The sequence below is a fragment of the Lichtheimia ornata genome, assembly GCF_029851405.1.
Source record: "Lichtheimia ornata isolate CBS 291.66 chromosome Unknown scaffold00119, whole genome shotgun sequence".
NCBI lineage: Eukaryota > Fungi > Mucoromycota > Mucoromycetes > Mucorales > Lichtheimiaceae > Lichtheimia > Lichtheimia ornata.
The window spans coordinates 40,019-56,245 of record NW_026695439.1 but is presented as its reverse complement, the minus strand read 5'-3'; the positions used below and the strand labels follow the sequence as shown (position 1 = coordinate 56,245).

At 44.2% G+C, this 16,227-nt stretch overlaps 8 protein-coding genes across 8 annotated transcripts; all 8 read left to right on the top strand.

The window, feature by feature from the left end:
• Positions 1-282: 282 nt before the first annotated feature.
• O0I10_012296 (uncharacterized protein) lies at positions 283-867 on the top strand (the record flags this gene model as incomplete). The annotated part of the gene is made up of 1 exon (XM_058492230.1): positions 283-867. The coding sequence occupies one exon, from the start codon at positions 283-285 to the stop codon at positions 865-867; it is 585 nt and encodes a 194-aa protein (XP_058337020.1).
• Positions 868-1,150: 283 nt separating this feature from the next.
• Positions 1,151-3,274, top strand: O0I10_012295 (uncharacterized protein; the record flags this gene model as incomplete). The annotated part of the gene is made up of 1 exon (XM_058492229.1): positions 1,151-3,274. The coding sequence occupies one exon, from the start codon at positions 1,151-1,153 to the stop codon at positions 3,272-3,274; it is 2,124 nt and encodes a 707-aa protein (XP_058337019.1).
• Positions 3,275-3,540: 266 nt separating this feature from the next.
• O0I10_012294 (uncharacterized protein) lies at positions 3,541-4,869 on the top strand (the record flags this gene model as incomplete). The annotated part of the gene is made up of 1 exon (XM_058492228.1): positions 3,541-4,869. One exon carries the CDS (start codon positions 3,541-3,543, stop codon positions 4,867-4,869), a length of 1,329 nt encoding a protein of 442 aa, XP_058337018.1.
• Positions 4,870-6,847: 1,978 nt separating this feature from the next.
• Positions 6,848-7,075, top strand: O0I10_012293 (uncharacterized protein; the record flags this gene model as incomplete). The annotated part of the gene is made up of 1 exon (XM_058492227.1): positions 6,848-7,075. The coding sequence occupies one exon, from the start codon at positions 6,848-6,850 to the stop codon at positions 7,073-7,075; it is 228 nt and encodes a 75-aa protein (XP_058337017.1).
• A 188-nt stretch (positions 7,076-7,263) lies between these two features.
• Positions 7,264-7,722, top strand: O0I10_012292 (uncharacterized protein; the record flags this gene model as incomplete). Its single annotated transcript, XM_058492226.1, has 1 exon — positions 7,264-7,722. One exon carries the CDS (start codon positions 7,264-7,266, stop codon positions 7,720-7,722), a length of 459 nt encoding a protein of 152 aa, XP_058337016.1.
• Positions 7,723-7,941: 219 nt separating this feature from the next.
• O0I10_012291 (uncharacterized protein) lies at positions 7,942-9,408 on the top strand (the record flags this gene model as incomplete). Its single annotated transcript, XM_058492225.1, has 2 exons — positions 7,942-8,514; positions 9,364-9,408. The coding sequence occupies 2 exons, from the start codon at positions 7,942-7,944 to the stop codon at positions 9,406-9,408; spliced, it is 618 nt and encodes a 205-aa protein (XP_058337015.1).
• A 1,532-nt stretch (positions 9,409-10,940) lies between these two features.
• O0I10_012290 (uncharacterized protein) lies at positions 10,941-13,117 on the top strand (the record flags this gene model as incomplete). The annotated part of the gene is made up of 5 exons (XM_058492224.1): positions 10,941-11,501; positions 11,558-11,907; positions 11,962-12,065; positions 12,124-12,139; positions 12,196-13,117. The coding sequence occupies 5 exons, from the start codon at positions 10,941-10,943 to the stop codon at positions 13,115-13,117; spliced, it is 1,953 nt and encodes a 650-aa protein (XP_058337014.1).
• A 2,224-nt stretch (positions 13,118-15,341) lies between these two features.
• Positions 15,342-15,971, top strand: O0I10_012288 (uncharacterized protein; the record flags this gene model as incomplete). The annotated part of the gene is made up of 1 exon (XM_058492223.1): positions 15,342-15,971. One exon carries the CDS (start codon positions 15,342-15,344, stop codon positions 15,969-15,971), a length of 630 nt encoding a protein of 209 aa, XP_058337013.1.
• Positions 15,972-16,227: the final 256 nt, after the last annotated feature.

Genomic DNA, 16,227 nt, shown 5'->3' with positions numbered 1-16,227 from the left:
TTACAATTGTGGTGAAGAAGGTCATCGAGCTCGCGATTGCAAGGAATCGGGAAAAGACAAAGGGCATCAGTAGATCGGGATACCGATGCCCAAGTAGCACAAGAAAATCCTCCCGGTAACAAGCAACAAGAAAAATCCACCAAACAAGAAAATCAAGGCGCCGATAAGGATGTGCATTTCGTTGAGGTGTACAACATCAAGAGAACAGCTGAGGATGCCGGCATTGAAGGATCGGGTACTGGAAAGAAGCGAGCCCAAGGAACCAGGACCAGGTCTTCACCAATGCAAGCGGATCCACCTCAACCCACCAATACAAATCAAGAAACACCTCAACCATTAGTCAAGAAGAAAAGAAAACCACCAAGAAGATTGCCGGTACCTGTACAGCGTAAAGACATTTGGCGACGCCTCATGCAAGTTGATGCTGGTTTAACCATTGCGGATTGGTTGTCCATGGATCGTCAAGCTTATATGGATATTCGTGATGGGTTGCGTTACTTATATGGAAGAAAACCAAAGGCTCAAGTTGCTGGTGTACAAGGTGTTGGTGTACAAGGTGCTGCTCCCGTGAATCTTATCAACCAAGACTTGTCAAGCGAAGACTCATGGAGTGATGGATCCGACTTTGAGGATTATGAATCGGAGGATGGCGAATTTAATGTGCATTCAGAAATTGATGCATATGATTCCGATGATACAGAAGCCGATTATCCATACGATTATGCCAAGATGAGGAAAAGTCGTCCATTACGTGCTCCGATTGTGATCCATGGTGAATGCATTGATGCCATTTTTGATACTGGTGCAAGCGTTTCGGTGATTAGCAAGAAGCTGGCAGACAAGTTACATCTCTGTGATGGTTGCTAGGCAACAAGGCAAGGTTGATTGAAAGAGCAGGCTGATAGCTTATTTATAATAAAAGGAAGGAATGATGAGAATGAGAACAAGATTGAGGTATGCAAGTAAACATCCGAACAATGATCATGACAATCTCAAGGCTACATCCGATTCTTTACCTTTATCATCATTGGGTCAAAGTGCTGGACAAGAATGCAATATCGTCAAGGATGTGCCGATTCGTGTAGCAGGAAAGTTGAGAAAAGAACACATGTGTATTATTGAATCTGATCGCCCTCTATGTTTGATAGGTATGACGTGGTTCCGCGCCCATGGTGTGCGTGTGGACAATACTGATGCATCAATTGTGATACCTATCAAACATGGAGCGGACTCGGTGATTCTGCAAGGGTACCAAGATAGTGATCAAGTTGTCGATGCTGAGGCCCACGTGGTGTTTGCTGTCAATGTTGCACAAGTGTCCAATGCAAAAGAAAATGACATGCAGGGTGTACAAGATCCGCCTTTGGTGCCAATGCGTTATGAAGAGGAGGTTGAAAACATTTCTGGAATCGATGACAAGCTGGATACACAAGATCTGCCGCCGGAGTTCAAGGAATTATTGCAACAATATGCGCATTGCTTTGTTGAAATCGGTGGTTTGGGTCGTGTGCAACATGTCATGCATGAAATCCCGCTCAAGGACAAGACACCAATTCGATCGAAACCTTATCGCCTCACTTGGGAAGAAGAAAAGTACTTGCGGGAAGAATTGGGAAACTTGCTGGAACTTGGTCTCATCTCTCCATCCGATGGTCAATGGACATCACCCATTTTCTTTGTCAAGAAGAAAGATGGCAAGCTGCGATTAGTGGTGGATTACAGGAAGCTCAACTCCCAAACTGTCAAGGATGCTTACCCATTACCCAACATTGATGATGTACTTGGATCCATGGGAGGTGCACGTTATTTTTCAACATTGGATGCAGCAAGCGGTTACTGGCAAATCCCGATGTCCAAGGATGCAGCTGAAAAATCGGGATTCGTTTGTCCATATGGTACCTTTACTTGGAATGTGATGAGCTTTGGTTTGACGTCCGCACCCTCCACCTTTCAAAGAGCAATGAATTACATTTTGGCACCATTCATTGGTCGATTTGTATATTGCTTCATTGACGACATCATCATTTTCTCTCGCAATCTTCAAGACCATTTGGATCATCTCAAGCAAGTATTCGAAGCCTGTCATCAAGCAAACCTAAGGCTAAAAATGAGCAAGTGCAAGTTCGCTCAGGACCAAGTTGAATACCTCGGGCATATTGTTTCAGAACGCGGTGTTTCGCCATCTCCAAGAAATGTCCAAAAGATCCAAGACATGCCCCCACCAAGATCTGTCGGCGATGTAAGATCTTTCATGGGCCTTACAGGGTACTATCGAAGATTCATTCCCAAGTATGCAGATTTGATGGCGCCTGTTTCAGATCTGCTGAAGAAGAACAAGATATTTAAATGGGAGGAACCACAGCAAGAAGCCTTCAATCAAGTCAAGATGTACCTTGTCCATTATCCCACCATGGCGTTTCCCGATCAAGATCAAGTCCAAGTCCTCACCACCGATGCTTCCCATTTGAGATTGGGTGCCGTGTTATCTCAACACCCACATGGAGAACCCGAGAAGGAGACTGTCATCTCGTACGACTCAAGAATCTTACGTGGCCCTGAGACAAGATATTCGGCGGTGCATCAAGAAGCTTTGGCTGTTTGTTGGGCTGTCCACAAGTATCGCCACTATCTTGCTGGACGACACTTTATCCTCAGGACCGACAATGCAGCTGTTTCTTTCGTCATCAACAACACGAAGCCATCCAAGTTGCAACGTTGGGCCGCTTTTCTTCAAGATTTTGACTTTGAAGTCCACCATGTTCCTGGAAGAACCAATCCTGCCGATGCTCTCTCTCGATTGGTGACACCCGATACTCCATCAATGTATCACATTACGGTTGATGCACCCGACGAAGTCCTTCGACACGTTCTTTTGGATGAAGAAGCTGACTCCGATTTGATCAAGGAGGTGATACCAGCAAGAAATCAATGTGCTTTACGGGACCTCGAGATGTTGGCGGATGTTGCGATGCATGTAAGTAATCGGGAAAGGGGCACTAACGAGTGGTTTTGGGTTTCCGAATTAATGGATCACGATGATGAAATGGATGGAAGCTTCTTACCATATTCTCCTTGTGAGGATGAGTACGAAACAGCAAGTGAGAGCTCCAATCCTGATCTGAGTATCCAATGGAGGGACCTAGGCCGCTCAAGCACCCTTCCAGATGACAAGAACCAAGAACCCACGCCATATGATATGCCGGGCCCCAAGCTTGAACACGTTGATGATGACTTCATAACAAGGTTGGACCATATCTTTGATGAAAAGATATAAATACGACCTTAGATAGAAGCAAGTTAGATATAGACATATACATACACATATACAATCATTATCACTCCCTCCCCTCTTTTTTTATCAATCTTTTTACTTTCCTTTCTTTTTCAATACAAGTATTGAATCCCTGTGATTCCTTCGTCAAGTCCTAATTCTTTGCAAGTTAAATCATTTCTCGTTACTCTGGTCCTATTGGTCTTCAATTCTCCCTATTGGGTCTTACCTAGTCTTTGGTTTTGGTTCCTTGGTCCCTGATTGCCGTTATGGAGTACCCTAGTTATTTGGCGTTGTACTATTATCTCAAGAATGGAAGGTATCCTAGAGATTCAAGCGAGTCAGTCAAACGTCGTATACGTAAGCAAGCTGCCAAATATGAGGCATATGGAGGGAAGGTTTACCGCAAGACTGAGGTTGAAGATGAGCTGGGTCCGGAATTGCTGCATGAAGGAAGAGTCGATGAGGTGATCAAGGCTGTGCATGAAGAAGGACACTTTGGCGTAAGAAACACGTATAGGCGTGTGTGTTTGCAATACGAAGCACCGAATTTGAAGGATCGTGTGGAGCGATACGTGAAGGCCTGCCATACATGTCAGATTCGAAAACGCTTACCAAGGAAAAGAAATGCACCCGCAAGACCCATACCTATTCGTTCGGATCCATTCTATATGGTAGGATGTGATGCCGTTGGACCCACTTTGAACCCATCACCCTCTGGAAATCGATACATCCTGGTGGCTGTTGACTATTTGACCAAGTGGCCTATGGCTCGTGCTGTAGCCAGGATTGATGAAGAAACCACTGCCAAGTTCCTGTTTGAAGAAGTAGTTGAGCGTTACGGTGTTCCCAATTATCTTTTGACTGATCGTGGATCCAACTTTACTTCAAGATATGTACACAACTTCCTCAAGAACTTGGGCTGCCGCCATTTGACTACCACCTCCTATAGACGTCAAACGAATGGATGTTGTGAAAGACTCAATCAGACCTTGGTGAACACTATTGCTAAGTTAGCACAAGATGAAGACAAGCTTGACCGTTGGGATGAATTTGTTGGACCTGCCCTCATGGCTATACGTACGATGCCTAGTGATGCAACAGGGTACACTCCAGCTTATTTATTGTATGGGCGTGAAATGCGAACACCAGCTACTTGGCCACCACCACGTCAAGACTTTGTCCTTGGAGAAGAATACTTGTACATTGCTGAGCGAGCCGAGCACATAAAGCGAGCATTGGAGACGATTCGTGAAGACGCAAGGAACAAGGCTGAAATGGAAAAGCAAAGAAACAAGAAGCGATATGACCAGACCGTTTTGGATCGTGAGAAATTTGCCGTTGGAGAGCAAGTCTTGATGAAGGATCAAACCCCGCCCTCCAAATTTCATGCAAGATGGCTAGGACCTCTCACGGTGACTGGAATAACTGATTATGGCGTTTATTACTTGACTGGACCTGGAGGCAGAAAGATTCGTGGTGCTGTTAACGGTGACATGTTGATCCCTTATCGCCATCACAAACGTCTCATTCCAGACATACAAGTACGAAGGGCTGAACATCAATTTCAAGCATGGTTGGAACGTCAAGAGTATTGAAGCAATGACTAATTTTTGGCCTGTGGGGGAGATTGACACGGCGTGTCCAGCGTGGTCCGGCCCAAAATTACTCATCATGGAAGGCGGAATCTCGGGTCTTCGGCCGCATGTTCGATTGATTGGCTGAGAATATTCCTCGTAAATCGTTGCCATGGATACCGGGATTCGATCCATCGACCCTGCTAACCACGTGATCTCAACCTGCTCCTCATTGCCATCATCATCATCATGCTGTTTACTTGTTGTTATCATTACCCTTGTTGTTCTCCCTTGTTATTCCATCACAATGACTCATTCCCCTATTCACGTTTCTCATTTCTTTTATCAGTATGTCCCTTGAAATAATCCATGTACCCGTGAACGCTGAGAATAAGCATTTTTATTTTATATCATCATAGCTAGTCACTCATAGAAAACTATATAAGCACTTAGCTGTGAACTTGAATAAATATCATCTTATCTGATCACGTATTGAGATTAGCGAGCAAACATATTGGTCGAGTTTACCTTTGTGTTGAAAAGCGTATCTTTGATTGAAGAACCTTGGCGTATACATTTGTCGTTTATCATTGGTTGTGTGTTGCTTTCGTGAAGTAATTGCATAATCATCTCGTTTTCATCAAGAACCTACAAGGCCGGAACAAGCAAGAACCCAGAACTGTGCCGTTCGTGTCAGGCATGACACGACCTGTGTCGAATGGTCCGGGAAAGCTTTTCCTTATGTGGAAAAGTAGTTTAGAGGTCCTCCTGTCGGTGACGTCTACGACGGAGTTGTTTGTTAAAGTATTTAAAGGAAGTTTTGATGATTGAATAAACGACATCTCTTCTTTCCCTTTATTCTCTTTGGTCTTTCTCTCTCACAAAGCATCTTCTTATTCTATCCGGAACTATTGGACAACATCGCTCTCCCGAGTGTGTCAGGCATGACAAGGCGCGTGGTGGTATAAGTACTGGTGGCCTGCCTGGTTTGGAAAGTCGTCGTATGGTGATGAAAGAAGTGTCATGGTGTAGCGGAGTAGCCATGGATACCATTATTGAAGACGCCATCTTGATTGGGAGGATCGTTGTGGAGCAATTTGGAGTAGAAGTAGTTTGGTGATCATTGGTCGGAGTGAAGTGGCAGCCTGCAGCCCACAAGCGGCTCCCTTCATCTCTTTACACATGGCCAATGTTTTTACATGAATGTGAAACCTTTTCTGTGGCTGATCCCTTGCCAGCAAAAGGGACATCAAAATAAACTTTTTCGAATCATCGTTTTCTTTCTCTAATTTTGTGGTTGCCTGGTATCAGAACGACGCTGTCAGAACGGTACAGGAACACATTATCTTTTATTACGATCGTTTTTCATTGTCGAAGATACCGAGCTATAAGAATCCCCCTTTCGCATTCTATTATTATTATTACACCACGTCTCGCATATCACACGTATCATTTTGGTGGAGAAGCCGCGCAAACAACAATTACCTTGACAAGTTTGCAAGCGCTTATATTATATACTTTTATTTGTGATTATGCCTCAAGATCAAGCTACTGGTGTAACAAACACTACCATGTTCAAGTCGGATGCATCCTTAAGCAAGTTTTTGGCTAAGCCCAAGCATTTTAAAGGCGATGATGACGAGAATCCATTGAGATGGTTGAAGAGAATCAATCGTATTCGCAAGGGCGTTGTGGTAAACCACAATACTTCCTATATCTCCTAATAAACAAACATCGGTCACTTTTATAGTTGCATTGCATTGACATTGATTGTAGCTTATATAGAACAAAGACATAGATAATACACACATGGACATAATGATAACTCGTATGCTCGGGAATAATAATACTTGATGATCAGGAAAACGTATATAAGATAGCTAGGCAGTGTTCACGAATAAATATCAATCTCAATTACTCTTTTAACTTGTTATCCATTTCTGATATCCTGATCCTCAGATTTTTTTAATTGAATTTTGATAACACTACCTACTCGATCATGTCTCAATCCCCTAACAACAACACACCACCTGCTAATCCTTCCTTGGAGGATACGCACATGGGAGAGGCAAATGCACCTCGTGCTGAGCCGCAACCCACCAACCAAAACCAACCTGCTGATGCTGAACAGCGTCACTCTAATGGCAATGCTTGGGTCCCCGATGACAATGATGTCCAAGTGACATTTGTCGTATTCTGGAGTCTGGGTTTGATAGGTGAAACCTAACCCAACCCAGATGACCCCTGTCAATGTTTATTTAGGAGCACAGACAGCACAAATAAAGATCTTTCTCCCTTTTTCGAGTCTCAAAGGATTTATCCTTGTTATCATTGCTATCAGCTTTATCACTGCTATCACATCAAATTCCACATTTTTTCCTTTGAATACTCTTCAACAACATCATCAACATCAACATGTCTGCTTCTGCTGCTTCCTCTCCTGCTGCCTCGCCTGCTGCAACTGCCAACAACAACAACCACATGGGCGACAACAATGAAACCCCTGTCAACACTCCCACCAACAACAACAATGGCCCTGCCCCCATGGAGGGTATTGAACCCACTGGTGCTTTGGCCTCCAAGTACGTGGACGCCCTTGCTCTCTCTCGACAATCGCTCAAGAAAAAAGAGAAGGAGTTGGAGAGCTTGATCATCAAGCAAATCCAACTTGAGACCATGGAACCAGTTCCCGAGGACGAGTTGGCAACCATTGTGAAGCGAATGGAGGCTTTGCACAAGGAGATTGAGAGGACTAGAAAGAACATTGCTATCCTCACTCCTAAGGATGCTGACACCACCACCAGCTCTCGTAAGCACATTACGATGAATCTTGTTCCACGTTTTTGTGATCAAAGGAGTCAACGAGTCTCCTGAGGACAAGCATGTCTTTCCCAATGTTGATGCTTTTTTGCTCAGCATGAAGAAGCTGTTTCGTTCCCACAAATACAATTTGGACACTGAGTGGGATGAGGTGTTGCATTGTGCTTTCCCAGCCGATCTTGAAAAATGGTATGCTGACACTTTAAGCGGTAAGAAACTCAATTGGAATGATGTTGCCAGAGAGTTCGTGCACGTTTTGTGTCGCATGACAACATGGCACGCAAAGCAATGGAGGTGTTCAAGTGCGCTATGCGCGATGGCGAGACAACCCAACGTTACGGTACTCGTTACCAAAACTTGGTGATTGATGCCGGCTTGACCAATTGCGATGTGTTGGCCATGTTGTTCCTTTTATCTTTGCCTGAGGATGTACAAGAAAGGGTGCTCATGTCGTTTTATGCTCGTCCTGGTAATGAGGATCGCTTGCCTGACAACCTTGAAGAGGTTATTAAGCTTGCTGATTCCATTACAATTACGAAGAAACGCACGCACAAAAACTCTGGTTCCAGTTTCTCGCATCATAAGAAGCATAAAGCTTCGAAGCAGGCTGGCAAGGACGGGTCTATTTATTGTATCCATTGCGATGACGAAGGTGACCACGTCTCTGAGAGGTGTGACAAGTTGAAGAAGCCAATTGTAGGTGCGAAATGTCATTATGCACATCATTCCTACAAGCCCGGTCACTCTTGCCATGCTTCAAAAGTGGAGAAGGCCAAACTTCGTGCTGAGGGCAAGATGCCACCACCAAGACGCCACAATTCTCGCCGTAACGAGAACAACGTGCAGGTAAATACCATGGTGCATGATTCAAATGACATGGATTTATCTGACGACTTCGTTCATCCGGCTGATTCAGCAATCAACAACAATGACTCCTTCTCGCCCATCCCGTTGAATGAATTACAAGATGTGGATGAAATGCTCGCAAGGCAATCGTTAGGTAAGTTGTTGTTTGCTGCGCAATTGAATGACAATCCATATCTCATGAAAACACCCATCTTGGTACAGAATAAGCGACTCGTCGGCCTTGTCGATACTGGCGCAGAAATTTCTGTTATCAATAAAACATTGTGTGATGCCAACAATTGGTCGTATACACCTGTGGATGGGAAGATCATGTATGCTGGTAGGAATGATGTTGTCAAGCGTGTGGACATTACTAGGGTTCCCCACGTACCAAAAACGTCGGTACCTCAGTGGTACCGACACCGTACCGAAAAAGGTTGAGACCGAGTTAGTCGGTACCAAGAAGGACCGAGTACCGACTCGGTTTTTTTGAATCTCAAGATAGATACCGATAACCCGGTACCGAGTACCGAGTACCGGGTACCGAGGCAATAAAAATGACGATTTAATCAATTTTTCTTAAGTAGTCGTAGCATTATTGTTTTCATTAAACCTTTATTGCTGTATTTGTAATGATGTGGTATGATACGGTGTATATCAGGGATGTAAAATGCGAGGTATTTGCTAATCAACGAATGCGTTGATAGCACAAGCCGAAGGAAAAAGGTCCATCGCTAGTCTTCGTAGAGTGGATGGTGGTGTGAAATCGAGGATGGCAGGATTCGATTTGATGACGTTTGCTGTGATGCTCAACTCCTCGAGAATATCGTAGCTGGGTGTTCATGGCAGAGTTGGAATGCTGTTGAGTTACTGGTGTTAGCCGAAGTGGTGTAATAGTAGCAGTATAGCTCAAGTCGTAGAAAGCGCTGGTACAAGTGAGTGGGCGTAGTGAATGTGGTGTTTGATTGAAGGCCTGGTTGGTTGCCAATGGCGACCAACTGGGCCTTTTTTAGATTTGGACGTCGATGAGGAGAGTAGTTGGAGATCGAATATCGCAGCTGGTTGTCGGCGGCATAGTTGAGTCTTAGGTGTCGGTTGAAGTGGTGTAATAGTAGCAGTATAGCTCAAGTCGTAGAAAGCGCTGGTACAAGTGAGTGGTCGTATTGAATGTGGTGTATGATTGAAGGCCTGGTTGGTTGCCAATGGCGACCAACTGGGCCTTTTTTAGATTTGGAGGTCCATGGTGGTAGAGAGTAGATGATCATTGTGTCGAGTGGTGGGAATACATAATCTGCGTATAGCTCCATGATAATGAATGCAACTTTGTAGAGACGTATATACTTGGCAGACAACACGCGATGGCATGATGCTATAATAACTTAGGTTCCAGTTTGGCCCTGCATGCTGGTTTGTGTAACTATACGGATGACATTTCCACATGGTGTCAGCTTTGCCGAGTACCTTGTCAATGTTAGAATATCGAGTTGATAATGGTAGTGGTATCGTAGACGACTGTGAAGAGCATGAAAAATGGGAGAATACTGCCAACCCTGCTTGTTGGATGTTGGTTACATATGTGATTAATAAAACTCCCCACTGTAACCTTGGAGTCTTTGTCTCAGATGCTCTAGTGGCGACTTAAATTGATCCGAGAACGCGAATACGCGTGTAAAATATTCGAGAACGCGATTACGCGTGCAAAAGATAGATGACAGGCGAAACAATGCATAATGATAGTTCCACGATAACGCATAAAGTTACAAAGGAGATTCTTTACTATAGACTCGATCCACAATCAATATGTACATGTACTTTTTCATGGCCATTTCCCATATGTAACCTCGAAATAAGTGGGCATCCTTCATGGTTCAATCGCGACAACCTCATAGCGCTAATGCAATCGGGATTAATCGGTTGAACGTTTGGTTTAACGATGATAAGGGTAAAGGATCAGGAGCTGTCAATCCGATGGATGGCCATAGATAGTGATAATAAGTCGCTTCATTATGTAAAATGGTGGATCAACACCAATGGCAATAGCTGTGCACTGTGGTATTCGGATCTAAAGACGTCTTCCATCGGATCAGGATATACGGCTACACCCTATTCGTTCGCGAGATTTGTCATTATTCATTGCAGTGGTCACTCCTGGTAGTTTTCCAATGATATAAAAGGGTAGCATTTATTAACACAAAGCACACATAAGTCTAAGGACGCGTATATCTTCTATATCATCTCCTTTTGTTCATATACATCACTATTCAATCATCATGCGATTTCAAGTCGGTAGTTCCTCGAAAGATCCACGTGGTGCTTTGTCTGATGGGGTATGTCTACAATTTGATGTTATGCATTAATGATCCTCCTGCTCACTTACCGTATTACAACCATCATTCGATGAGGCCCTCCTTTCTCGAGAAGATTCCATGATGTCTATTCGCACCGAGAACACATATGATAGTCTTGATGGTCGTGATGATAGCGATGATGGTAATTCAGTTCTCTCACCCGTGGATCAAGATGAGTCGGCTTTGTATCAGGGCACAACAACAGGTGATGAAGACAACGATAGCGATGGCGGTGCTTGGTTCTTTGTCCACAAGTATGGCACACGATCGACGAGTAATGGCAATCCTACGATCCACTGCTTGGTGCGTAACTGTGGCAAGCATATAGCCAGCAAGTACTCGTCCACCTCTGGATTCACCAGGCATCTTGCTACCCATGGTATCAAAAAGGATGTTGGTCCTCACATCAAGAGCGGCGAAAAACGTAGTGGCCCTTTGGACACGTTTGTTCATGGAAAACCTGCTCGCAGCTTCCAGGTAGAAGAGTTCCATCGTCTGTTCGTCAGGTTTTTGGTGTCCAGCAAGTTGCCATTTACGACCTGTGAGAATGCAGCATTGCAGGAACTTCTTGACATGGCACGCAATGCACCAACGGCAGCAGCTGTGCAACTCCCTTCGGCGAGTACCTGTACGAGAAAAGTGAGTAACAACCATACCTTGTGTCAAACAATCAAATACTGACCATAATTTTTTAGACCGATGCTGAATTTGAAATGGCTGGCGATCAATTGAAGGAAATGTTCAGGAAGGTGCCAGTCGTGTCATGCACATTGGATGGTTGGACAAGCCCGTTCAATCAATCATTCCTTGCGGTAACTGCCCATTGGATCGACAAGGCTACGTGGACTTTGAAGGAGGTGATAATCGGCTTTGAGCCCGTCAATGGACCACATACGGGTGAAAATCTGGCAGCCGTTTTCATTGACGTCCTTGAGGAGTTCGATCTCGGCAAGAAGCTCTTCACGGTCACCACCGACAACGCATCCAATATGACAACCATGGTAAGGCATGTCGTGGATTATGGCAAGCAAGAATCGAAACAATGGTAAGTGAATGTGTTTTCAAGGTGATCAAGAGTTAACGTACGTTTGTATCATAGGCCTTTTCGCTTGCGCCATCATATTCCTTGCATTGGCCACATCTTCAATCTTGCCGTCCAAGCCATCCTCAAAACTGGGTTGAGAGCACAGGCACCCGGACAATGTAATTGACCATGACACCTCTGATGAGCCTGTCTCACCACTCGCCAAGCTTAGAAAAGGCATCCTTAAGATTCGGTAAGTTTGTGCACATATACTTGATACTGGTAATGATACTTATATTGCATGTATAGCTCCTCACCACAGAGGTACGCCACGTTTGAGCGCAAGCGACCTGCCATGGAGTGTCCGCCACTGAATCTTACGCTGGACGTTCGTACACGCTGGAATTCGACGTACGACATGTTGAATCGTGCTGTCAAGTTGAAGGAGGCTTACATGGCGATGACGGCACCTGGATCAGAGCTTGAGGAGTTCGCATTGTCGTCATCAGAGTGGCTACGTATACAGGAGATCATTGAGGTACTATATCCATTCGAGGAGAACACGACGAGGTTGTCAGCAAGCAGGTCCCATGCCTCAGTCAACATGACGATCCTGTGCTATAATCGAATCATGGATGCACTTGAGAAGATCGAGGCCAAGTCCAAGGATCCTGAAATCAGGCGTGCCGTTAGCTGTGGTATCAAGAAGATGGTGCAATATTACAGCCATACTGATATGACCGAAGTGTACGCTGTTGCAACGGCTCTCGATCCACGAATGAAGTTCAAGTGGTGGAAACGTCATGGTTGGGAGAAGAAGTGGCGTGATATCAGTGAGAATATGGTACGCGATGCATGGAGTAGGTTTTCTGGTGTGGTATCGATTGATGACGAAGTCAATGAGAGAGCGCAAGAACTCCAGGAGCTCTTTTTGACCGAGCTTGAAACAGACGAGCTTTCGGAGTATATTGGCCAGCCTAGAGTTGCCCCCATGGTGAATCCTTCAAAATCCGACGAGCTTATCTTCTGGGAGGTCAATCAAGCGCATTGGCCAAACTTAGCTGCTATGGCAGCTCAATATCTGGCAGTGCCTGCTACGTCGACTCCTTCTGAACGATGCTTCTCAGCAACACGTCTACTCCTCCCCCATGTTCGCAATCGCCTTTCTCCTTCAACGATCAAGCGGCTAATGTTGCTGGGTTCTTGGCTGGACATGAAGCTCCATGTATAGTTTCCTTGTTCTTTCCCTTTCCCTTTCCCTTTTCCGTTTTTCCTCTTCCTTTCCCTTTCCCTTTCCCTTTTCTTTTTATAGACGACATATATAGATTTCCTTTTCTTTTGCTGTTTGTAGCATTATAGTATTATGAGTTAATAAAAAACTCCATCCAATATAATCTTTGTAGCTATTTGTGCAATAAGCAACAAGTATAACTCATACAGTCTCTTTGAGATTTATAATATCTAGAAGATGATGATGCTCTCTTGCTCTGATGCATGAGTAGATATAATGTATGAACATTGGTAGGTAGATGATGTCTGAATGTATGCTTGATGCTTGATGCATGCTGCTTGTAGCTGTAGTCGTGTATGTTACTATATATGATATATAGGTACTCGGTCCCTCGGTCCCTCCATGGTACCGACTACCGGTACCTAGTCAGTCCTCTTGATGGTACCGTACCGGGATAACCGACATGTACCGAGTACTGGTTCGGTCCTCGGGTTTTTTTGGGGATCCCTAGCTAGATCCATAATCTCAAATGTCTTAATAAAACGTTTACCATTGTACACAACACTCAATGGTTCAGTAATTCCAATTCTTGGTGCTATAGCACCTTTGAAAGCCAAAGTAATATTACCAAACACTTCTTTATACTTTATTTGTGCTTCTTTAACAAATCGATGACTTAATATTGTGAAGTTGGCACCTGTATCGACCAATGCTTTGATGCGATGGCCCTCTATTGTGATCGGTGTCAATATTTCATCGACTTCTTCGTTATGCTTTTTGTTCATTGACTTACAAGGCAAAGTATCGATATCAGCAGTGGCCTTATTAAGGCGTGCTCCTCTTTGTACATAAGGTTTCTTTTTGTTGTTGGTGTTAGCAGCGGCAGCTGCTTTAGCCTTGTTTTCATAAAATTCGCGGCACTTATGGCCGGGACTCCAAGTAGCCTTGCAATGATGGCAATTTTGTGGCTTGCCGCCTTTTTGTTTTTTGAAAGCGGGTTGAAATTCGTCTGCCTCGTCGTCTCTTCCTCTTCTTTCACCTGTTTCGGTTACTTTCATGGCAGACACCAATTGACAAACGTCCTCCAAATCCTCCGGCATTGCACTTCCATGCTTATTCACGATAGTAAGCAATGCTTGCTCGCTAACCTTGGGTTGGAGGGACGAAAGAAAAATGATGATAAGTAACAAGCCAGTGGGCATCTCTGCTTCCAAGGCAAGTTGCTGGAATTTCATTATATAGGCATGCAAAGATTCGTTAGGCCCTTGTTGAAGACGTACCACACGGCGCATTGCACGATATTTCTGTACCTGGGTGTCATACTTCTTTATAATCATCTTGGAAACACGTTCCCAGGTAATAGCTTCGTCCATATTAGTGAGCTGATTTTTGAGCCATAGATATTGAGGATCATTCAACGAACGGGACAAGAGTCGTTTCCAATCGTTTTCTGGATCAGGTCCATGGGCGTTCAACTCACGTTCAAAGGCACGGATGAATGCAGCGGCCGAATTGTGTACCACTTTACGTGGATTCCACTTGTAACCTCCGGCCAATTGCAACACTGGCAAGTCCTTTGGCACGATGACTGTTCTATTGGCACGTCTTTGCTTTTCGATTTCGACTTCTTCCTTTGATAAAAACTCAAGGCGTGTTGGATGTTGATTTCTCCAAGCTTGACACGACTCTTCAAGGTGAGCTTGAGCTTCCTTTAGTTTGGTGAGCCGCTTCTTTTTTTCATCCGATGCAATAGAATCCTCAGCAGCAACATCATTGTATGCTTGTTCAATTGCTTCGACGTCGGATTTCATCTTTTGGTAAGCATCCAATGCCTTTCGAATTCTTGGGTCAGTTGGTTTCGCCGCACCCTTTTGATTCTTGTTGGCCATTGAAGGCTCATTGTTGTCCACTTCCATAGGGTCGTTGTTATCATGGAGGGACAATTTACCCATGTTGGGCGTGGTTGGTTGGTCTTGAGACTTGTTGGTAGGTGACATATTGGAATTCACAGTAAAAAATGAGGTGTTTGAAGATTGAAAAATAAAACAAGAATGTAAAAGACAAGATCAAGTACTGTGAGACTGATGTCGGGTGTTTATTATCATGGGATCAACTCTTTATATACTTTTACTATTACATGGATATGGATTAAGATGATGAGTATGTGCATGAATGAAACAGCATTATTTACATGGGATGTCCAGCATCCCTCATCATTGTCATTATGAAGTCATTATTATTCTTACAGACACCACAAACATCGGTGGAGCATCCTCAAGGTGATGGTTTGGTTGAGAGAATGAATCGTACGGTGAAGACAGCTTTGGCAACGCAAATCGAACAAGATCCGAAGAATTGGGACGCGTATTTGCCAATGATCACATTCTCCATCAACACCGCTGTTCAAGCATCTATTGGTGTATCACCTTTTGAAGCCATGTTTGGACGCAAGCCCACTCTACCAGCAACAGCCGAGTTGACACCTTCTACCACAGAGGGATACAATACAAAGGAATGGATCCATTATCTCAATTCTCATTTGCCTCTTATCCATGGAAACATCAAGAAGAAGTTGACTACAGCACAAGAACGACAAAAGAAGTACTATGATGACAAGCGTCAAGAAAGCTCCAAGTATGAAATTGGTGACAAGGTTTTGAAGCTACTTTCAAAGGAGCGTTGGACTTTTGGATCACCTAAGTGGACTGGTCCTTGGATTATCACTGGATTTCGGAACAAGGACAAGACCAGCTTTGAGTTGAAGCATACATCAGCTGACACTTTGAAGAAGAACCAACAACACACAACAGCCCATGTCAGCCAAGTTCACAAGGTTATCGAGTCCACCCTTTGAGGGGGGATAATGTAAGAGCGGTCGTCAATAGCAATAGTCACACAACCATAAACAATAGAATAGCTTAGATTACACAAGACTCAACTCTTGTTCCACAATAAACATCCCCTCTATTACAGTGCCGATTCAAGCATTGCAAATCCAAAGTACTCCTTTTGTTGCAACAAAGGGAAGGTTTCACTTTCGGTGCCACAACCTCTGTGATATTGTGGATATTGAATAATAAAAGGATGAATGTTTTCCCTTAAGGAATACA